Source organism: Zonotrichia leucophrys, chromosome 14, assembly GCF_028769735.1.
Source record: "Zonotrichia leucophrys gambelii isolate GWCS_2022_RI chromosome 14, RI_Zleu_2.0, whole genome shotgun sequence".
Taxonomy (NCBI): domain Eukaryota; kingdom Metazoa; phylum Chordata; class Aves; order Passeriformes; family Passerellidae; genus Zonotrichia; species Zonotrichia leucophrys.
This window is the reverse complement of record NC_088184.1, coordinates 3,636,403-3,661,462: the sequence shown is the minus strand read 5'-3', so window position 1 is coordinate 3,661,462 and position 25,060 is coordinate 3,636,403. Positions and strand designations below refer to the sequence as shown.

Sequence of the window (25,060 nt, the reverse complement as noted above, 5' to 3'; positions counted from 1 at the left end):
CTGATTTATTAAAAACATGGATATTGATCTAATACCCATATCCAACTGTGACAGACAAAGACTCTGTAACAGCTTAAAGTTAGAAAGTGAATGTTTATTGTGGGATAGCTCCCAAATACACAGCACAATTTACATGTGATCACAGAGTCCTTTTATCTATACAAGTATTGAATACCCAAAATACAAATGCATATTCATAACCTTATCCCATTCCCCGCTTTGTAAGGTAATTAGTTCAAAAGCTGTTTGGCATGTGCAGTTTGTTCCTTGAAATGGGCCAGTGTTCCCTTTCATGGGGAGGGGTCCCAAAGTGAGGAAGTAAATGAAGTCTTCCTCGTTCTGACCTTTCTACCTTTTCAATGCAAATATGATAAATGAACCCTTGGTAGAACTCCCATTCCCCATCTTCAATTGGTTTCAGAACAGAGGAGGCCACAATTGTCTTATGTTCCTAAAAGCCATTTATCAGTTTCTATATTCTTCATTATAAACCCAGCTAACCAAACATTGTGTTGACAAGCAATCAGTTATTAGTTAACTACTAACTCTTAACTTCATCAAGGCCTACCCATTTATTTTAATTAACTCCAATAAAGCTCTAACTAAAACCTCAGCCCCTCTAAAATCCCTAAATTCTTTAAAGTTTATGTCTCAATGCTGATGAGCTGTGTATGTGTGACACGAGGACGTGCCCTGTGCATCTCCTCCATCCCATCAGAAGTTCCATCAAATGAGGGATGATAAATATCTGCTGCTTTTAACCATGTGCACAGCACAAAGAATTATCCTTCACTGCACCTCTCAGCTTCTGAGACCTTCAAAAGTTGGAATATTCCAGAGAAAGCCACCCTCAACTCATCAGTTATCAACACCACACTGCCTGCTCTGGATCAACAGGATTTGAATGAAAAGTCCTCCCCTAATCCTGCTCTTTGAAAGGAAAATATCTGTGCATTTAAAGCATCATCTGCCTCATTCCTTCACTCATCACAAGAGCTTATCTGCAGCCCTAGACAAGTGAGAACATTCCAAGCTACGTGTGAAAAGCAAATGGGGAAAAGAAGAGTGATAAATTTGGCAGTGGTCAATATGTTCAAAAGTTTGAATGAAAATCTGAATGGTGTAAAGATAAAACACACCCTAATTATGTAGCAAGCCAAAACAGTTTTCATAGTGCTTTCATCTATTTAGTATTTTACATTCATAATTTAAAAGTACCTACTAAAGCATTTACCTGAGATGTGCTATGATCAATCAGGGAATAAATCTGCTTATTCTCATTTATACAGCTGAAACAACTTGTTTTAAGGCAGGAGAATACAAAATCTGCACTATTTTTATGAAAAAATATTATTTGACTAAAAAACCAAACAGTTCTAAAAGAAAATACACAATTAGAAGCCTTTCTGTGCTATTTGTTTACAGAGTAGGCTTCAAGTCACTGACCTGAAAACCCAACTAATTTTGACCTTAGATAAAAATGTTTCTAAAGCTGAATGGAAAAGGAAGTCCATAGAGCAGCTTATGTACATGGTCAGATTCTGTTGTTTTGTCTTTGAAAGGCCTCAGCTTCAAAGTCTGCTTAGTTACTCATTCATCCCATTTTGAATTATTAAACATGTTTTTGCTTTCCACAAATTTCCTCTAATCTACCCACCTCGTTTTCTTGTGAGAGCTGAGGGAAGAATTGAGCTTGGCATTTTGATGAGCTCCCATTGCCAGCTCAGGAGAGGCATGGATCAGTCCTACCCCAATATATGGAATCTAAAAACTCTACTAAAATACACATGGAAAGTCACAGGGACTTGAGAGATTGTTTTCTTCTTCCACAGGGGAAATCCCACAGAGACTCGAGGAGAAAAACCCAACAATTGTGTTTGAGAACCAGAGCTGAAGCAGCAGAGGGTTATCCAGGATGGATAACCAGAGCTTTTCTTCATTAGTAGTAGAGAAAAAAGGTGGAAAATGTAAAAATTGCCTGAAATGCTGCCACAGAAATTTTTCACCACTCTACTGGTGGTGGAAAAAAAACCAAAAACAAAACCAAAAGAAGTCTTGATTTTTGACTGCTTGAGGAGATTTTCCAAGACAAAAGATTTTTCTGCCCTCTTATCCAGCTGCTTCTCCCAGGTGCCAAGGAAATTGTAAACAAGACTAATAATGAGAGGGAAATCACTCCAGTGCAAAGTGGTATTCTGGGGGAAAAGGACTTCTGGAGTTCTTATTTCTTGTTTCTTCCCCCAAGCAACAGCTCATTCTTACCTGGGCCATGATCTCCAGGGAAAACTATGACTGCAGCACTGATAAAACATCATAAATAAGTCCTTAAATCACCTCACACACAAATCTCTTCTTCTCCAAGTAAATAGAGAATGTTGGAGAGTGACCACAATGAGAAGAAGCAAACTCATTTTTAAAGAAATTCTTTCCATGCCATTCCCTGACAGTGCCACCATTAACCTGGGTATATTGGTATTTGTTTTTTTGAGCTGCCTGACCTTCACCCTGCCAGTGCCTTTGTCCACAGGCTGCCAGAGCCCCTGTGCCCCCAAAAATGCCCCCCAAAGTGCCACCAAATCCCAGCCCCTCTGTTCTGCACTGCGCACCAGCTGGCAGCCCTACAAGCTCACAAGGAATTTATTTCTCCCAAGAAGACAAACACCAGCAAATTGAATTACTGTGCTAACAGGAGCAAATAAAATTTATTTAGAAAAAGAATGCATAGTGAGATTATCTAATTAAAATTATTCAGACTTGCTTTGCAGTGCCAGTGTTTTGAAGAGGGATAGCAGGTAGTACAGTATCTAGTCCCTGTGAATTTATTAGTGTTGAGCTTTAACCCTACAACTGTCAGCTCTGATTGGAAAAATTATGTTCAAGGTTTTGTAGCAAGAAGTGATTAAGTGCATTTACAAAGTGAGGACATCCGTTCCCAAGCTGCCTAACATCAATTAAAGGAGGCCAAATTAAATCGATGTTCTAATTCTACAAAATTAATGGTAACTTTTTTTTAATAGATGTAACAACATTTCCCTGAGGTCCTGTAATAAATTCTTATCACAGCAACTCATGTAGAAAGTAAATGGTTACCTATCCATGAAAATGCCATGTTTCAAACCAGTTATGGGAATGATGACAATGAGGTTCCTAACGGTTCCAGTGTTCTTCCAGGCATTTTATACTTCATTTAATGTTGGAGAGTTCTTTGCTTTTGAACATGAAGGAAAAAACATTCTTGTTTATTATGGAAGTATTATAATTTTTTGCATTAGTTCATTTTAAATAGAGCATTCCCCTAAACTCATGGGATCAGGAGCTAATTAAGGTTACTTGTAATTACTTTTAATCAAAATGCAATCATATGTCTTCACTTTACGTCACTCTGTAAAAGGCAAGAGGAATTGTTTAATTTGTTTTGTTTGGGGGACTGGTTTGTTTGTTTGCTTTTGGTTTTAATTGTTGGTGACATAAACCAAACACTTCAATTTTCCATATCACCACTCCTGCTCAGGAGACGAAGAGGCTGGAGATGTTTGAGATGCAATTTTTCACCCTAGGAGCTGAGGTGAAGGCACCTGCTCCTTGTGGCAGTGTGACACTGGCTGGGGGTGATAAGGAACTAGACACCCATCAATCTGGGAGAGGCAGCTGAATTAATGGCTCCTATGGTTCCTAAACTGTCACATTCTCTCTGCCATAATGCTCTTATAATTATTAGAAAAGACACATTTCACTACTCTCAATGGCTCTTTTAATTCAGCATTTAAAGCATTAAGTAGAGAGCCATAAACCAAAATTTCTGATGGTTACAGCCACATTCAGGAATATTTGTCACTGCCATTAACTCTTCTCCTTCTGGAGGATCTCTCCTAAAACACTGTCCTGACCAGAACCATAATCGACCATATTATCTGCATTACATTGAATAAAGTATTTATCAAAAGCTTAACAAAAATAGGATTAAATTACTCTGCCTGTTTGGTTCAGCTTTCAATTTATTTAAGACTAGGCCTTAATCTGCTCCTGGGCTTCTCTTGTGAAAAGTACAACCAATATCCAATGGCATTCTCAAGCCCATGCAGGACAAACTAAAGTGATGAACACAGCTCAGCACTTGAACTCTGATTTTATCAATTCAGCACACTCTCAGTATTGATTTAAAATGCAATTTTGTAACAGAGGTTTTGCAGTGATGCTTCAAAATTCATTAAACACCACAGATATTTCCTCCTAGAACATTATTCTGGTCTCCTGACAATCGGTGGCTTTACCAACATGTAATCATCTGTGTTTATCTGGAGATGCCCTTGTGTCATTTGTCAGAATAAATCATCTAGAGCTCAAACACGATGCTGTTTTCAATTTCATGTTTTCAGAAGTCCTGCTGAATGTGAAGAGCTGTTCAGCTGGGAGCTGCTTTGCCTCCCCAGAGAAGCTACAGCAAAAGACATTCACTGAATCCAGAGCAGGAAAGAAATTCCTGTGTTATGTTTGAAGTGTAAGAATGTAAAGTCTGCATAAAAATGTAATAGAATTTAAAAGATTGAACTCTTTGAGCTTCTCTAGATGGTTTGGATCTACTCTGAATTCTTCAAATCCTGCTCAGGACATTCACTATGTCCTTTGGGAACAAAGGGCACTGAGGAAGAAGGAAATGAGATACAGCAAGGAGAGCAATTTTCAAACCAACTGCTGGGAGTTACTCTGTTATAGAAACCCTGTGAAGATGATTCTGAAGACTTCAGCCTAGTCCCAAAATCATAAACTCCCAATCCAACAGACAATGTCCTTTAGTTAGAACGCTTTAGTAATTCAGCAAATAATTAATCATATGCAATAATTCATTATAAAGGGAAGAAACCACTTCCACACTACAAGTAATTGAAAACTCTTTATCAGACCAGTGTCACAGACATCTTTTATGAAAAATCCTTTCCTTAGGATTTTTCCTCCTGAGAATCTGAGAGGCCTCAGGAACAAAATGTAAACAATGGTTATCTGCTGCTGTGGAATGCAACAGGTGCATCTGTGATTGGCTCATGTTGTTGTTTCTAATTAATGGCCAATTACAGTCAGCTGGCTTGGACTCTGTCTGAGACACAAACCTTTGTTATTAATTCCTTCTTTTTCTAGTTTTAGCTAGCCTTCTGGTGAAATTCTTTCTTCTATTTTTTTAGTATAGTTTTAATGTACTATACATCATAAAATAATAAATCAGCCTTCTGAAACATGGAGTCAGGTCCTCATCTCTTCCCTCATCCTAAGACCCCTATGAACATCGTCACAGACCAGAAAGTGAAATCATGTTTCACTGGCAGAGAAATGTGGAACTCCCAGGGAAAAAGGTGCCTTAACAAGCAACTAAACACCCCAGGCTGCCTCTGTCATCTGCCATTTCCTAAGGTGGAAAATGCAGATCTCCCCTAAGCAAAGGGGGCTCCCCCTACAAGACACGGTTTAATTGTGACCTCTGAGAAAACTCAAGAAAAGGAAATATTTTGGCTGTACCTTGTTGATCTCTCAGCCAAGTTGTCATGACTGGGGAGGAGAAAGGCTCTGTTTCACCACTCAGCTCCACCTTTTCTCCAGCACTCCAGACTCTCTCCCAGGTCTGCTCCTCTATTTTCTCTGCAGTGCTGGGCAGCAGTTTCTCTCTTTTTCCCCCTACAGCAGCTACACCGGTGCAGATACTGCTGCTCACCTTTCCCAGCTTATGCAAAGCAGGAGACTGAGAACAATGCTGATTTTCTCCTCCCTATTACAGCAAAATGAACATTTTCCCCAAGCAACCACAGCAGTTTTAAATCAAACCCTTCCTGGCTTTGTACAGAACACGTTTCCTAAACATGTTCGGCGGCTATTAAACATGAATGGGAAAGCAAAATATTTTAGTGCTTCAGTCAAAAGAATGAACCAAACACACACTGCCTCCAAATACCCCCTCATAATTCTGCATATTTACCTTTGCAGGGAGTGTTGCTGCTAAGAAAATTGGGTTTTAAATGTACAATGGGAATGGGCAGCAGCACCCTTCCACAACTTCCTGGTGAATTCCCAACCCAAAACGCTGCCTGGCTCACAATAGCTTTATCTGTAAATAAATGTTACCTATGAATATCTATTTAATAAACACATGATTTCCCCTAAACATAAACCCCTCATGCTCTCCAAGCGCTGCAGCAATGTGTTTGTACTGATGGAAACATTTCCCTTTGTCCTGCCCTGGAGTTTATGGTTTCTTTGCTCCAAACTCCTCACATTCCATTCAGAAACTTCTCCCAAAATATCTCTTTTTCTCATTTTGGGCACAATGTTAAGCAGCAGTACAGGTTTAATTAATAAGAAATCCAATTTTTCTTGCATTTCCACATACAAATTAAAGCTGTTGAACTAAATATCTGATGGAAAGACATCTGGTTTTGACCAGACACTGCAGTTCCCAGGCTGAGACCTTTTCCTATTTAAAAGTGACCTGTGGGGACTGATTATTAACAATTTAAACTGCTCTTTCTCTCCCTCAGCTTCTGCCACCTCCTACCTAAACTGAGATCACGTTCACTGCTCCTCAAACTTGGCACAGTTCCATTAAGGCCCAGCTCCATTAAAGTTTATGAAGCTCTGCCAATTTCCCTGGCAGAGAATTTGGCCTGTGCTTTGTTTAAAGGTTATAAGCCCTGCCTGCAAATGCTACAATTCCATGTGGAATTCAGCTACTCTTTAATTTTTACAGCTGCCCATGTCAGCCAAAAGGTCTTCAGACTCTCAGTGAAACTGAACAATGAAATTCTTAACCACCTTCCAGTATTCTTACAGGTCCTTAAGAAGGGAATTTTTATCATGCTAATTTACATTGCAGTTATGAAATTTCATCTTTTGCCCTTGCTGCTGTAAATTTTTGCTCCATATCAAGAGAAAAGGAAACTTTTTTTTCACCAATTATAGAAATAAAAGGCAGAAGTTTATTCATTCTACTTTTACTAACAGAATATACCAGTACAGGTTTTCAGTGTAAGAACTGAATAACTACCTGTACTCAGGTAGTTATTAGTCAAGGGAACAAGAATAGTCCCCAGACAAGTTTCACTAGGCCTAAGGATGGAAGAAAACCTTGGTAAGAATCAGAAAAAAGTTACTTTGAAATACCTGGCTCCTTATTTTAAACAGCTAATGGTGAATATTAATGTATTTTCAGCTAAAACTTCCTTTTGATGTTTTCCTGTAAGTACACTTTTGTTAACCATGTACTTCATAAACATGACAATTGCTGCCCATGATTTTTCCCAGCACACAGCCAAGGAACACATCCAATTTTAATGGGAAGAGCATGCAAAGGCCTTCTGAATGTTAGTCCTTGCAGAAGGAAGAGATTTATCTTCAAACAAAGATCTACTTAAATATGTTTGTGACAGCTGAGGAATTTATCTCCAATTCTTTTTGCCTCTGGTGTGCCACATTGCTATTTTCCCCACAGCAGCATGCAAGAAGCAAACTAAGATGTCATATACATAATACAGAGATAAAAAATGACCCTATTTCCATGTCCATGTGATAAATGGAATGAAAGTTCAGTGAACACATATTTGCACATTAATTGAACTGCATGATTCTGTCCTGTTCAATCAAGTCACTACTCTGTGTACCAGAGGAAATTTTCCCCCCAGAACCATTAAACCAACCTTATTGCTTAAACACATACACACTTTTACCTATTTATCTTCCTGCCTTGCCAAGATAGAAGAAAAAAAGTTACCTCTGCATATTCCCATGATTGAAAACACATACACAGGAATTTATATATTACTACATCACATCACTGTGATGACAATCTGAACTAAGTGTTGCTGCTCACTATAATAATCAGAGAACAAAGGTATTTGATCAACTTTCTTCACCTATAAATATTTAGGAGACATTTGGACTTTGAGAATATTAAGTTTTCCCTCAGAAATCAAGTTTTCTTTAGCTGATTTAATCATCAAGATCAATTTGGCCCATCTAGAGCTGTGACAGTGTGATACTCCTGAAATCCACCACTGAGGACTGACAGAAGTGTGATTAATACAGCACTTTAAAACCTTCATCAAAACACACCCAGTTCTCCCACTGGCACTGAAAAGTCACAGCATTCAGCAAGAGGATGTGGAAGGGAAGTAAGAAACAGAATCAATAAACAAAGTGCACTTTCAAGTCAATACCAAGCCTTTAGTGAGACAAGCTTATATTCACTTCTGTCACCATCAAATTCCTGATGCACTTTACTGAAACACATTCTGGAGACACAGGTCCATGAAATGTGTGTGTTTATATGTACACCTACAGAAAAGGCATGCAGGGTGGCTCACAGCTGTCATTACTAAATCTCATTTTCTTTCAGAATTCTCCTAGGAGCCCTGTCCACACAGATTTGGGCAGGTTAGGGGGGGTGCTGGTGGGGATGCAATCTTTACATCCTTGGGGAGAATTCCAGCTTCAGGCTCAGTGGTTGGACCCAAACAGCCCCATCAGCCTGGGGAGCTCTGGGTACAACATTTCCCTGCAGGAACTCTGCAGAGGGCAGTGACACCCAACACAACGCCAGCCTTGGGTTCAATCCTATCTGTGAACAGCCTTGGGGCACCACCAAAGGGACTGGGCAGCCTTTGGGTGACAGAAGGACAAAGAGAAGCTTCACAAAGCAGACCTCAAAAGAAAGATAGAGGCTCAAAAAAACCAACCAACAAAACCCACAAAAACCAAAACAAGAAAAAAAAAGAAAAAATAGGGGAAAAAAAACCTAAAAAAACCAAACCAAACTAACAAAAAAACCCAACCAAACCCACGCAACTAAACCCTTCAAACCTCAAGCCCAGTTAAAAGACTGTTTGCAGAAAGTTTATTGGGGAAGGCTGTGCAAATTTGAATGAAGCAAATGGAGGCAACTGAATTAGTCCATGGAACATTTTTCATACATATATTAAAAAAAAAAAAAAACAATTCTTAAACCCATGTAGCAACAGAGTCTCAGCTACCAGAGGCACATGTAAGAACCTGCAGGGTATAAAGCCATAAAGATTTCAGTCAACAAATATTCTGCTCTTGTTTTGTGATCCCTGTCCTAGGATCACCATGACACACCTGGGCCCTCTTCAGGCTGTGCTGGGACCCCTCAAAAAGCACCTTTTGAAAAGCCTACACAACCCAAGCTTTTGTCACTTGACCTGAGATAATTTATGTGTCCAAGTCCTTGCCAAACTAGACGGCAATTAAAGCCTAGTACTTATTTAAAGAAACACAAAATGAAGGCTCAAGTTCCAACCATATATATATTATAAATGCTCTATTTAATAATATATAAGCACAGTAAATTAGACAACTGGTTGTGTTTAAACTGATGAATTGCACAATTCAATCTATCTGGGGGTTTGTGAAAGTTTGTAATTTCCATTCATTATCTTTTGTTGAACTACTTGCTTTTCAGTGGTAGAAGCTTCTGCTTCCACGAGTAAAGTAGTCCCCAAACCATAAATTATATCCTACAGTTTTGACATCATTTATTTTCATACCATTATACATGCCAACCTTTTGACTACTCAAGATCAAAAGAGTTGCTCTCCAGGCTCATATTTCACTATAGCTCTCATATTTTATGCAGCAAATTAGGTTTTACAGTAGCAGCTACAGCAAGACTGTCTCTCACACTGCACAGCTTAAAATTACAGCACAGGATTTCAGAGGGAAGGAGCACAATCCTAGAAATTCATGCTCAAGTTAAAAATGGATGAAAACTTGGTACAATTCTTCTCCATCCATTTTGTGTAGTCTTTTTACATCTCTATGTAGCTAATGTAGTTATACCTCAAAATTTTAAAAGGAAGTCAGGATTCTGCCTTTGGTAATAAAAGTTGGAGGGGAATCCATCAAATCCTGATGCAGGCAGGTATTTGGTGTGTTCAGGGGGGGCTGCACCCCAGGCACATGCCAGGGTCACCCTCCAGGCACACAGTGCCATGAATTTCCTTCCTGCCACGTCTGCAGTGTCCATATTAACTTGTCAGGATAATTGCTCCAGCTGGGAGCTCCCATCACTGCCAATCAAGGCTTTATTGGGGATCTGAAGACACAGAAGGTGCTCAGCAGGATTTATAAGGGACACTGAGTTACCCAGAGACACCTTTCACTGGGAGCTCAGACCCTCAATCAGCTTGCATGATCGAAAAATACTTTTTAGTGCAAATAACTGAAGGCACAACATCAAAAATCCCAACTTCTGCACAGTTACAACGGTTCAGTTCTAAAAGCTTCAAAATTAAAAATGCTTTTCATTTATAAGTCTTGATTTTGCACTTGAAATTATAAATATTCTTAGATATATTATGCAGAATTATGGCACCATTGCAGTTATCTTTTTGAGAAAAAGATACCTATTTATATATATATTTATATATATAAAAACTGGTACATATATATGTACATATATATATATATACACAAAAATAGGTACCAGTACACATATATATATATTTATATACTGGTACCTATTTATACACAATTTGTGACAGCTTGATTTAGCCAAATCTAAAGTGATTTCAACAAACCAAGCAAAAAATTACAATCTTACTGCAATAATCATCCTTTTGATAAATTCTGAAGTCCAACTACAAACTACAGAGATTTCAAACACCTCAAAATACTCCAAATTATGACTATAAGGAAAGCTTTATGCTATACTCCTATAGATATGTAGTTTTCTTTAAAAGCAAGTATTTTCTTGCTAAGGATCCTAAAGATAGGAACTTTAAGAAATACTAATGGCCAATCCTTTATTAGTCATCATGATTGATCACTCCATGCCTCAATCCACTTGGAGGGAAGAGGGAATACAGAGCTGGGTGAGATTAACAATGCACAGCTCCAAGCAAAAGCTGTGGCTGATGCAAAGTATTGATGCACCAGAACGGGGAGAAGCTGTAATCCACTCACTCATCCTGAAAAACAACCTGAAAATAGAAATGGAAATGTCTCCTGTCCTGAGCACACACATCCCCTGCAGTGATGGCACACGAGGTCCTTGCATGTTAAGTGTGCTGGGGAGAATAAAGTAGGGCAGGGAGGGGAGGGAGCTGAGTGACATGTTTTTATCTGCTGTGGGGTTTTAATACAGCACCTGCAATTTACCCTGACAGCATCCAGCCAAGCATCCATCTCTCCCCAGATAAAGTTCCCACTGATATCATAGTTTTCCCATAGAAATCAATCAGACAGCCAACAGGATTTAAAAATTCCTCATGAGCTAGCAGAAAGAATTATAAGTCTAGCAGGAACAGAGCACACTGCAGAGCATCAAAGCAGCCACCGTAGGACAATATTGGTAGAGGCATATTTCCTGAGCAGGCTCTGCTATCTGTTTACACACACACACACCTCACTGACTCCTTTTCCAAAAGGAATGAGTTCACCTTGGCACCAGGAGCAGGCAGCAGAAGCAGGTATGGTCCTGCTGGCAGTGAGAGCCCAGCTCTGCTGCTGCCTCACCACAAGATTCCTTCATTTCTCCTGTTCTGCATCACCTCCAGAGTGTGTCAGACACTGGGCAGAGCGTGCAGCACAGCCTGATGGGCTGGGGGCCCCCAGGAGCAGTGCAAGGCAAGCAGACAATAATATCAGCCAGCACAAACCCTTCACAGAATCACAGAATTAGTTGGGTTGGATCATCAAATCCAACCCAGCCCAGCACCTCAACTCAACCCTGGCACCCAGTGTCACATCCAAGCTTTGTTAAACACACCCAGGGATGGTGACTCCAGCATCTCCCTGGGCAGCCATTCCAGAACTTTATCATCCTTTCTGTAAAAAACTTCCTCCTAATATCCAACTCATATTAACCAACCTATGAATCCAACCTGCAACCCTTGGTGCAGCTTGAGGCTGTGTCCTCTGATTCTGTCAGTTCCCAGTGAAAGAGCCCAGCCCCAGGTGAGCACAGGCACCTTTCAGTGATAAGGTCACCCCTGAGTCTCCTTTTCTCCAGGCTGAGCACCCCCAGCTCCCTCACACCACCCCATGGTGGCTTTCAGGCCAAATCTTCCATGGACACCTTGCACGTTCATCACATCACTCACACAAACACATTTCCTGCCCACAGATGGGGTTTTCATACACATTTTACAAATCAAAAACAATGAAATTGCCTGTTCTGTCAGAGGATTCTCCTCTCTCCACCCCTCCCAGGGAGCAGCAGAGGGTGGAAGAAGGGAATCCATGTGCTGCCCTTTTCTGAGCACGCTGCTCCCCAGCCTGACCTGCTCCTGCCACATCAGGGACATGGGGGGCTTAACAGTGACATTCCCTGGTCATCAAGGACCTGCTGGATCACTGGATAAATCAGCCACACTTTTGTTATCATTAGAGCCATATTCTCCTTATTATTCTGAGGTTTCCTGTAAACTGTGATTTAATAACCTCCTTGGGCTTTGAGCTGATTTTGATTCCATTTTATTGAGACATATTGGCACCCTTTTCTTTATGAGAGTAAAAAAATAGGCTGCCTTGACATTCCTCCCATTAAAGCAGGCAGAGAGCTAACACACAGTTATGCTGAACTTGTATTTCAATCAGGCATGACCTCTCACTTCTCACAAGAAGGCCTTGAACTTCACTGTATCATTTATTCAAATATTGCAGAGGAAAAGAGGAATCACAACAAGCTTTCTCTGTTCTATTTTGGTAACACCATTTGCTTCAGAAAAAAGGAAAAGAAATTATGCTTTGCCTAACATAAAGATCATTTATTCTCACTGCTAATTAGAAGGAAGAACACTCTGGAAAGTCAAATAGTTTGCTAAATGAGACATCCTTTCATGGGGAAAAATGTACATACAAAAAACAATAAAAGGACTAGATGCCATATACCTGTAATAGATAAAGTCAGCAGAATGGAAAAAAGGTACTCCTCAAATTACATGAAAATTTATTTTATTGTGTGTTATGGGAATTGCTACAGTGTACAGGTGTATTTGAGACTGATCTCAAGCCCATTTTGTAATTGTATTGACAGAAACTGCTAATCTGGGTTTGAACAAGAACAAAAAAAAATTCTGAGTTTGAACAAGAAACCAGGGTAAGCTGTGATAAAATCTTTGTGTTTGACTACCTATGCATAAGTTATTCGTTTTTAAGATGCCTCCAGCTTGCATATTTACAAGACTATGACCCTAACAGACACACTGTGGGCAGATTTGGCAATTATTTTTGGAAGGCTTTGCTGCCTACAGCTTTGACTCTGTCACTATTTGTTGTCCCTTTGTGTTAAATGATGGAAGGAAGGTCCTGGGATCACTTGACAGCTTCCTCTAGATGTTCTCATCTCTGTGGTGCTATGTGGCAACCAGCATTTAGAAAAAGCCCAGCTGGGTTTGTACCTTCCTGAAAGATTCAGTAGCTGCACAAACACACTAAGTCCTCATCCAGACTTCATACAAAATTTAGCAAAGGAACACAGCAGTGTCACCTAAGAACAAAGAAAAAGGAATAAACAAATTTCAAGACTACTCAGATCAACAGTTCAAGAGCAGAGTAGAGGCTCTGATAAAAGATTTTAGAAAACAAACCTAAGTGCTTTTTTTATTCAAAAGCAGAGCAGAGAGCTTCCACACAAGCACTCCAGCAGCAAACAAAAGAAGAGCTCCAATGAGACAAGACCTGGCACAAAGGTAAGCCAGAACAAGGGGATCTGGGGCTGTACCTTTCTCAGAACTCTTCATCAAGACACAAAGGTAAAGCAAAATCAGATCAAATCAGGCAAAACACAGGGCCACAATTCTCAAAGCTGAGGAAATGTCCTGTGTGTCCTGTCACCCCCACAGTTATGTGAGGACTCAAACCCCACCAGAACTGTAGTGCTGTGCCCGTGTGGCCTTCAGGAAGAAATTTTGGAAAGCTTGCCATTATGTCAAAGGAATCGATCAACCAGTTCTGCATGCCTGTTATCTTTTTATTTGCTATTTTATGTGAGTTACTCCACTGAACTCAGACTATTTCCCAACAATATTAATGCCCTCATTAAGGAAAATATTTAATTACCCTCTACCTCCAATTAGGATTTGCCCTGTATTGGGGAACTTTGGCAATCCTTCCATGAATGGGAGGAACAGCACCCAACCACAACCTCTCACACACAGATCTGTGCCTACAAAGTCAGCAGCCCCACAGGCTGGGGCACAAACCTCAGCTGGTGAGCTCTTTAAAAACAACCAAATGCGTTAACTCAAGGTTTTGGAATCAACAGAGTTCAAACAAACAAAGCAATTCAACTGGCCAATGCAGAAATTTGCAATATTCCCAGAATTTTACACACACAAGAGAAAAACCTACATGAGAACATTTGACAAATAAATAAGAAAATAGACTGTATAGAAGGCAGCAGAGTCAATAGCAGTACCCACACAGTGACAAATCTCAGTCCCCAAAATCCCATTACAAAACAAGAAACTGAAAATGACTATTAGCAGGCTCTTGATAGAACAGCACCAAACATTTGAACAGTACAACAGTGAAAAAACAGATACAAATCCTACTGCTGAAACTCCCTGAGACAAGCCAAGTATGCAATTGAATCAGACCAGCTAAATTGAACGCTGATATTACAGTCTCAATCTAAATAAAAATGAATGATCTCATTCTTTTGCAGTATGCAAGTGAACTCATGTTCTTTGAAGTAACCAGCACAGTTTATCTATTCTCTTTAATAATGCAATTTAATTTACCAAAGGTTCATATTAAAAATTTATCCAGCAGTTAGAGTCACCTACACATTTTGTCACAGTTAAACATTGGCTTTGGAGCACACCACAAATTCCCTACTGTGAGTCTGAGAAGGGTTTCACAAGGAACACTCTGAGCTTCCAACTGATGCTACAAATAAATGACTCAGGCACTCTGCACCAAATTAAAATATCTGCCAGTCATTACAAGTGCAGTGACTTGTTAAGGAGAGGAAGATGCATTTGAGCACCTTTGTGCTCACAGAGGACTGCCACTTCCCTTTAGCAGTCAGTTACTCCAAACATACTCCAATAATCAGGATATTTTCACCTCTAAGAACACCTCCAGACCATTCAGAAACACTCACACATCAAGAGGAAAGCTGACAAAATAAACGAGAGTCCAAAATGATCGAGCTAACCTGCAGCAATGTCAAGCACCTAACACACAACACTGCTGATGGCACTCCAGAACTCAATGAGAGCTCAGCACAAAATCCAGCTGCTCTCCCATGCTCCAGCAGCTCATGGCACAAGAAGAGTGAGCAAAGCAGCTCATGTGGAGATGGACAGAACATGTGCCAAGCCCAGAACCTCCTCTGCAGCAGGTACAAACCTGCTTGGCTGAGGAGCCAAAATAAACCATCCAAAATGAGCCATCCCATCCATCCCCTTTGGTCACATCCCCTCACTAAAAGCTCTTTCTACTCATAGAGTTCCACCCCACTTATATCAAAGGAGAAAAAGGGAAGGGCACAGGGCAAGGTCAGCTTGCACCTTCTGGGGGTGGGAAATAAAACACACACAGAACAAACCTCTGAATTGTGTGGTTTTGATGCCATGGAAACCTTCAGAAAGACATGCACAATGGCAAAACTTTCCTAGAAGGGCTTTATGAGCTTAAATATTGTTACACCGTGACCAGATTTCCAAAGATTGGCTCATTAAGCACTAGAAGCAGCACAAATGCCATCCTGAAGTAACTTAAACTTTCACCCCAAGATTGTAAGCAAGCTGGCCCCTCGATCAGAAGCACAGAGAGCTATTTAATATTCCACCAGTATAAGACAGAATTTCCTACCTCAGCTTTGCTGGCATCCAGCGATGTCAAAACCTGAAAATTACAGGAAAAATGCATTAGTATTGATCCAACAAAACAGGAGTGGGATTAATTGGCTTTTGAGGTAACTGACATCAATTGGTTCTGATGGCTTCAGGGAACAGAACTGAAGAGAACTGTCTTTCACACTGAGATATTCACCTCTCATGCACATCAGAAGGCAAAACCAGGCATAAATTAAAACAGCAAAATTCAGGAATATTGGGTAAAAATCCAGGAAATACACCAAGAGAGAACTGGGAATATATGTTTCTATTTTTACTAATTTTTAGTTTGTTGATGACAAGCATAATGCACCCATAAGCTTTCCAAGCCAGACACAATTCCCAGGATATTCTCTGGTAAGAGTTCAGTTCCACAGTGGTAGAAGCAACACACTGAAGGCCTGAAGTTCCATGTGGAGTGGTATAAATTTGAAATTTGGCCAGATCCTTCTCACTAGGGAGAGTCTGCTGGGCTGAATTCCAGCAGCCAAAACTGCCCAAACATCACTGAGTTCTGTCACTCAAGGGTTACACTGAGCTCAGCTCAGGTCACTGTCCAACACCAGGGAGCTACAAAGTCAACTGCTATGAAAAACTGCACAAAATCCACTGCTAGCAATAGAGAGAAATTCATCATTTATAACAACTTAAACAATTTATCATTTAAAGCGACTGAAACATTTTAAGACACATACACACTGCCATAGGTCAAACAACAGACACGAAGTTAATAAGCTCATATTAGACTCTGAAGGCTGTTTAACCACGTTGTGAGACAAAAATCTTTGTTAGAACTTTGTGTCCCAATACTGTCACCACTGTACTAGGTTGAAAAGCCCTTAATAGTCTCCTCACAAATTCCAGACTGACACCCAGCTATAACTCTGTCTCCAGGAGAATAGATCTTCCTTTATATTGGTGTTAATCATCCCTTCCAAAGGACATCCCCAGCTCTCCCAGGAGCAGGAGGAGTGCCCAGCCATGACCCTGGCTCAGGGAAGGTGGAGCAGAGCTCAGATTTTATTGAGCAGAGCTCAGCCTGCACAGCCAAGGAGACAATTTGTGTGCAGAGCTGCTGTTCAATGGAAGACATCTGCGGATTCATCAAAAACTTATTCCAGAGGAATTTAGGAATGGAAATGAACTCCTGTCACATCACCACACGGCACCTGCAATCACAAACAGTTATTTAATTTAACCTGATTCAAACCCAGGTTCAGCTCTATTTGAAACGTGTATCTTTGTCACTAATGGGATTTTTGAAGCTGTTCAAGAATTTCTCTCACACAAACAGAACTGACCTTATTTAAATTCTATTTATTTACAAACAACCTATCTCCTTTTTGTTGTTGTTCCTCTTCATCAATATTTTTTGGTGTTAGCAGTTATTTTTCTTTTCCAAAATAAACCATACAAAAAGCCATCCCATCCATTCCCTTAGGTCACTCTGGTAGCATCCCCTCACAAAAAGGCTTTTCTACTGATAGACTCATAGAAGTACACTCCACTTATATCAATTTAATTACATCTTTCTTGGAGGCAAATGACTAAAAGCCTATATTGTAGAGGATATACCAAAAACCTGTCTTAAACCAGCAGAATTTGGAGTGGAGATTCCTGAAGCTGCCATAAATCCTGCTCTAAACCCTCTGTCAAAGGTGCCCATCTTCTCCCTCTATCAGCTTTGCAAGAAATGTGAATAAAACTGAACAATGTGACTACTCCAGGACTCACTAATGCCCTGCAAGGCAATTACTCTTCTGTTTTAATAATTCACCTTAAGTGTCCAAAGACTGTATTTCTCTTTTATATTTTTGTACCTTCCTGGTGCTTTACAGTCACCCAGTGGTCAGCTGGACCACTGGACATGTTATGTCCCTATCTTTCTTCTCCAAGTTATTGTCTGATAAATCCCTGCTCAGCAGCTGAATTCCAGTTAGTTCTTAGAAGCATGACCTTTCCCTCAGTATTACTAACATTAATTCACTTTTATTTCAGTCTGCAAGCCCATCCATCTCTTCCTGGGTAACACACTCTGTGTTAGCAATTCCTCCCAGCTTTACATTTTTATCAAATTCCATTAGCACATCCTTAGGCCGAGCATACTAATGAAAAATTATCAAACAAAATGACAAATAACACAGTGACACTGCAAAGAGAGGAGCTTTCTGTGGACCTGGTTCAGCAGGTCAGGGTGCCAGGCTGTCACAGCAGAGTTTTCCTGCTGAAATCTGCAGCAGCACAGCTGAGAGAACATCTGCACCCAGGCTGGACACAGGGGCACAAACAGACCCTGAGTTATTCTGGGAACTCTGCAGAATGATCCTCACACCACAGGGATTGTGATCTTTGATAGTGCACTCACCACTACACCAACAGAGACAGAGATGGAGTGTTTCTACCTAAAATAATGGCATTCCTCAGGCTAATGTTGAATTAATAAACAGTGAAACACATTCATTTAATATTATGGGTCAAATAACACTCATTAAATTAATGGGCTGACTATTGTTAGTCTGTGAAGACCTGACAATTATCTAAAAGTTTTAACAGTGATTTTTATTTATGTGTCTTAACGCAGTGAATTATCATTCCATCTGTATGACTGATTTCTTCCTCCCCCTCTCTCCTACCCCCCTGTTCCTGAAACTTGTAATTTCTAGCCCAGCAGCTGCATCCCCTGTCACCTTTGAGGAGCAGTGAATGAAGACATGGGAGCAGTGTAATGGGGATGACAAAGAGCTGCAGTTCCAAGCCAGCCTTTGCTGAGGCTTTTGAGGAAGTGTCTGTGTGTCACAGTGTGATCACTCAATTAAATCCTCTGAGAAGGCACTGCCAGCTCTCCAGCTCCTTAGGCAGAGCTAAGATCTGCAGCCAAGCCACCCCAGACACAAAAACAATTTATTCACCCCCACCCCAGGCCAGAAGCACCTGGAGTGATGTGTCCATGATAAGGAAATTATTGCAGAAGGTGGGAGTGGGCATAGAGGAGAGCTGGGCTGCAGACAAGGTGTGGCACCGTCAGCTCACCTCATTCCCCTCTGCAGATCCCCTTCTGCAATAATCCACTGCTCTGCCCCAGGATTCCTATGAGGGATCAGCATTTTCCCTCTCCTGCTGCTCCCCCTACGACATTTGATGCCCTCAGTGAAACCACAGCAATTTCAATAAGGTGTGGCACCATCAGCTCACCTCATTCCCCTTTACAGATCCCCTTCTGCAATAATCCACTGCTCTGCCCCAGGATTCCTATTGATGGGAGTCATTCCATTTTTGAATCCTCTCTCTCCCTTCCTGCATCCCCTTATCCCTCGCCCAATTGAGACAATTGTGTATGACTTCCTGGTTGAAACCACAGCAATTTCAGCAGGAGGAATCATGGCTCAGGTGAGGGATCCTTGTCTCTCTCACCATAATCCCTCTGTGACACAACAAAACCCTGGGTTTATGTCACTTCCCCAAGCAAGATGCAATTCATTCTTCCTGTGCTACAAGCTAGACATGACACAGAAAACACCTTCAAAAATGGCTTTTTTGCTATTCCTGCAACTTGTACTCAATGCAGAACTTCCCATTCTACATGAAGAATCCTGCAAATACTGACAAAAACACAGACATGGTGATGACCCTGCAAAAAGAGTCTTTTAAACTATGTTTACTGCTTTTAGCATATAGAGAGGTCTTATCTTGAGGTGCCATGCATAGTTCCTCTCTCCAGAATGAGCAGAGGACAATATTTGCCATTCTAAACCAGGAAGAAAATGGCTGTTATTTGTTACATATCTCAAGACAACACCTCACCAAAAAAAAAATAAAGGAAGCTCTCTTAAATTAAGTCAGCTCCTCAAACATGAGACTGGACAGCTCATTTAGTATCAATTTTGTATTAAAAGTACAAGAAATTCCATGTGTCAAAGCTCAAAAAAAAAAAAATATAGCAGGAAAAAAGTGTAAGGAAGATACTCTAAACCAGGATTCTCATCTATCCTGTGCCTGAAGATGAGTGATAATTTCACTGAACTGTCCCATCTCACCCACCACAGTGTGAAGCCCTTTTTCTGTCCCTATTTTTTCTAAAAAAGACATTTCCTTAACTTCACCCTTGTCCAGGATCCCTGCTCCAGCCAAACCACAGCTCTGACTCCATGATGTGACCTCCATGCTCCACTGTGATAAACAACAACAGAGCAACAGGAGAAAGAAAAAAGATAAAACCAAACCAACCAACAAGCCTTTAGGAATATTGCAATGTGTTGCCATTCTATTGCAGGGGTTCCACACTGGTGTCTCCTTATCACAACAGTTCCATACCTTCTTGGTGTTTCTCATGGGCAGCTCCTCAGAGCACTGACTTTTTCTCAAAGCAGCCACTGACTCCAGTTCCCTTCTCACCCACCCCACTCTTTTATAGCATCTGCTTCTCATTGCTTACAGCTGTGGCCTGTTAAAGTCAGGCCTGCTCCTGATCCTTGATAATTGGCCCAGCTGCAGCTCCTTAGGGGTGAGATTATTTTCTACACTACCTTGATTTTCTTATATTCTATCCCCCTACAGCAACGTACTGTCTGGCACTTTTAGTGTTGACAAAATTAGAAAAATAAGCCAAACTATATTGTAATATTTCACTTCCTAAAGCACTGTGCCTTTGAAACGTGGAATTCTAATGTGTCTTGCCAAATTTAGTGAAGTAATCATGATAAATATAGCTATAAATCTAAATTGTTCTTTAAATGTATTTAAGTCTCTCTATCAAAAGCATAGAAAAATATGCATGCAAGAGAGATCACCTTCTTGCTAAAGCCAATTCATCAGTTTTCATTCACCCCCTCCTTGATTTCTAAAAGCAATTGTGCAAAGTGAAACAAAATGAACATTTACATCCCCACCCCTACCTAAGCCTACCAAGAAGCCCTAGAAGACCCTTTAAAAACCTAATCCTTAATGGTCACCAAAGGTCCTGAGGGCAGGAAGGTGGGACTTGACCCAAAAATGTTAACTCATCAAGGCTGGGCTTTTCCATTTGTGTTCTTACCCGTGTTCTGACTAATGCTCAAATGAAGTTCTAAACTAAAACTATTTTTCTTGATTTACACCTTGGATGTTTTTTTAAAACTGTCTGTGAAGGATTTAAGAGGTTTATTTATAGCAACTCCTTTCTTCACAATATAAACAAGATAGCCAAACTGCGACTCTCCAGGAAGGAAAACTCTCAGATGGATTTTTGCCTGGGACGTGAAAATGAACGCCTACATTTTTAAATCCAAGATTTAATTTTTTAAAGCAAAGTCCTAGGCCCCACAGAAGCTGTGAAGGTAAAATGCTGCCCTTCAGCACTTGCTCCTGAGAGCACAAGTGAGAAATTCCAGGGATATCCTGCAGGATCAGCTCCCTGGGGCTCCCACAAGGCTAAACACAACAACCTATGGCTGTTACACATGAGTGGCCAGCAAAAAAATCCAATCTATTAAAGGCATACATGAATGGAATATGCTGAAGGGAGGACAGGGGGAATCAAGACTCATATTTCATAGATATGTATCTTTAATTAAATTTTGCTCAGTTTATTTACTGCTATGGATAACAGCATTAGGTTACTCTAAATTTCTGTTAACTCAGTAAGTCTACAGGCAATGACTTCAGCAGCTGATGAAAAATATATCTGCTCCTAACTACATCCTAGTAGTGTTTGTGATGCTCAATTAATATTGGCCTTTTAAGATCTTTAATTTAAATTTGCTCTATAAATCAGCCTGCAAAGAGTGGAATAGTTATCATGGATAGTTCACTTAATGTATGAAATCTCAGTCATAATATCATCTTTTTAAAAAATTCTGTAGTGTAACCAAATAAACTCTCTAAAATAAATAAATAAAAGGAAAACAATCCCTAAAACACTTGTTCTAACTAACTTATACAATGATTTTCATTAAAGATTCTGTATATTTGTGTGCCTGGTACCAAACAGTTGGAGAACAACATGGTTTTTTCTTTGAAATTGGAACTCACTTTTACAAAGCAACCTGATCTGCACAGAACTTGCCAAATGGCTCCTCTTTAATATTGGTAATAAATTCCATTATTCTTATAATGAGGTAATGAGAAAAAACATCAATACACAATAAGTTAGCCACAAAAAAATACACAGGTTTTGTATGCAATAAAATGTATGGTCTTTGTTTGCTGTCCTCTTAAAAGTAACCTAAACCTACTTTATCCATACCTTTAGCAAAATATCCTCATGCACTGCTGCCTATGATAATCTTGGAAATTTCTAGAAGTCAGCAAAAGTGGGATTTCACACTTATTAGATGGTACAAATTCATGATCCAGAATGCAACTGCAATAAACTAAATCTGAAATTCAAGGTAAACAAAGCACTTTGAAGTAAACTGTTGAGCTATGACAGATTTTCTATGGATTCTGGTAAGAAATGACATTAATTGCTTAATTTAGCACGGGGGAAAAAAAACTGGAATATAAATATAAACAAAAAGATCTCTGATGGTATTTTTTCACGTGTCAATAATTTTCCAAGGCAAGAGGACAGAGCAAAAAGGCAGCAATGAAACAATTCCCTCACCACACTCAGCAGCACTATTAGCACTATCCATTTCACCCAGGAGCAATAAACTCACATTTTTCGGAATGCCCACATTATGCCAGAATAATATAAAAATAGATGATGAAGCAAAAACGAGGCAGATTTAGCCCTGGTGTCCTGCAGTAAGTGCTGTAATTGCACAGCAGCTCATTACAGAGAGCCAGTCCCCTGAGCCTGCCCTGGCCCAGTTAAGCAGCAGTAATAGAAAGCAGCTGTGTGAGGACATCAGGTCAGCACCATCATTAGCCCCGAAAATTGCATCCCCCTGCACCATGCAGCATCCAGGCACTCACACAGCATCAGCCTCCCAAACACCAGGTCAGGCTCCAGGGCACGAACTCCACCCAGGAGCTGCATTAGCAGTGCCCTGGCAGCGCTCACTTTGCACAATTCCAGCCCTGGAGTGAGTTTGGGCTGCTGAGCAGGGCACAGGCAGTGCCATGGCAGGGGACACCCTGCACCCTTGGGGTCTCATTGCCTCTGCTGGGGGACAGGAGCTGGGTGCTGGCACTGCCAGAGCTGAGACAACTCCCAGCTCTGCCCAGGTCACGCTGATGCCCTGAAGGGGCCACCTGGAACAGAGGCTAGACAAAAATAAAAGTGGGTATTTTCAATAGATACACCTTGGGCAGTCAAAGCCTCCCAGAGGCTGCACCCAGGATGGATGATGGGCACAAGTTTTTCACACAATTCTAAGTTTGGTCCATTTACACATCAGGGGTTAATCCTCCAATTACAGCTTCAGGTAATGAAGTCATTTACCCCCAGTTTGCTCCCCCACAACTCATTTTTGTTTATACTTTTTGAGGCCTGACGGAATGAGGTGTCCTTGAGTTTCAGGCCTAGAGAAAAACTGTTTTGTCTGAATGAAAAAGGAGAAGAGTAGCTGACAGGCTATGGAGTTTTAGAGCTATACACTAAAGCTGTACAGAGAAATATAGAAGCTAAATCCCTAGGCATCAACAGGAAGGTGATGCCAGCAGCCACCAACAACAGGAGTAGCAGGACATCCTACCGCTCATAAAATCTCATCTGTTGTTTGTTAAGCATAACAAAAATTTGAGTTATTCCACATAACTCAAACTGGACAAGATGTCTCACAGGGAGTTATTTTGGTGCCAGGGGGTTAGCACTGGGCTGGCATCTCCCAAGTGCCAATAAACATCTTGGTTTGAAGGGACATCTGACAAGGCAAGCTGGATTTCTGACTGACAGCCATCCACCTTACAACCATAAAAGCCACAACAAACTTTCACAAAGTAGAAATCTTCCATGCATTTTCCTGGAAATGTGTGGAGTTTCTCCCATGAGTAGGGATGCCTGCTCCATGGTTACTACCCTGGGGTTAAGTGATGGAATCTGTGCATTATCATTATTTTGGTGGTAAGTTACATTCAATTCCTAATCCATACCATTTCTTTTGACAGCTTTAATATAAGTACCTTGATATCATGCACTGTTTATGATGTTCTAATCAACTATATTTTTTTTAGTTTTATGCAGTATAGGAAGTAATTCTGATTAAGATCTTCCATCTGTTATCTTTTGTCTGTTCATTTGTCTTGATAAATAATTCATCTTTATACAAGTATATCTGATTTGCCATCATTAGAGCTTGTGGGACAAAGCAATTCAATTATACCTTTATAACTGCCTTAAATTTAAACTGTTGCCAAACAGTATTTTTCCCAGTGTTATATTCCCATATATAAATCTCCCATATGAGAATTTCCTGACTAAGGCAGGAATGATGCATCTGACTTCATGTTCTCAGAAGGTTAATTTATTACTTTATGATACTATATTATATTTTAAAAAATACTATACTATACTAAAGAATACAGAAAGAATACTTACTGAATGCTAAAAAAATAATAATGAAAACTCCTGACTCTTTCCAGATTCTTCAGTGGGACTCTGAGCTGCCCCGAGGATGAGGGGCAGAGAGAACCCCTTTGTGCACTTAAGCTCCTTCCCAGAACAAGTTTAAATGAAGGTAAATCCTTCCTTAGTGTGGCATTCACATTCTCTGAAAAAATCCCTTCTCCCAGGATTTTTCTCCTGGGAAGCTGAGAAGCCTCAGAGAAAAGGAAAACAATTCTTCTCTCATTTGCTTCTCCTGTGTTGTGCTCATGTGGAATGTGTTTGGAGATTGTTTACCCACAGGTGATTGTTCCATTGGATTCTGCTGGGAGTTGTTTTCACTCTTTGGCCAATCAGGGCCAAGCTGTGTCGGGACTCTGGAAAGAGTCAGGAGTTGTCATTATTATCTTTTTAACATTCAATAAGTACCCTTTCTGTATTCTTTTGTATAGTATAGTAGTCTTTAGTATAATATAGCATCATAAAAGAATAAATTAGCCTTCTGAGAACATGGAATCAGATTCATCATTCCTTCCTGCCATGGGAGCCCTGCAAATACAACACACCAGTATCCATATCCACATCCACATTCCTCCATCATTTCTCCATCTCTGCTCGAGGCCGTGGGGCACAGAAACAAAGACAGAGCTCTTTGCCAGCATTCCCATGTGTTCTGGTTAAAATACAGCCTGTGGAGTCAGCCAAGCTCCTCTCAGGTTGGGATGCTCATTCCCACCTTTCCCAGGGATGAGTC

General features: G+C 40.4%; 1 protein-coding gene across 14 annotated transcripts in view; it reads right to left on the bottom strand.

Moving 5' to 3' along the window:
* RBFOX1 (RNA binding fox-1 homolog 1) overlaps nt 1-25,060 on the bottom strand; it is a 1,152,005-nt gene that overhangs the window by 858,354 nt on the left and 268,591 nt on the right. For 13 of the 14 annotated variants that reach the window (XM_064725897.1, XM_064725899.1, XM_064725900.1 and 10 more), the window contains one exon: nt 15,820-15,852. The exons of the other annotated variant lie outside the window; for it this stretch is intronic. In XM_064725897.1, the coding sequence (XP_064581967.1) occupies nt 15,820-15,852 (33 nt within the window). The remainder of the gene's footprint in view (nt 1-15,819; nt 15,853-25,060) is intronic. 14 annotated transcript variants of the gene reach the window in all.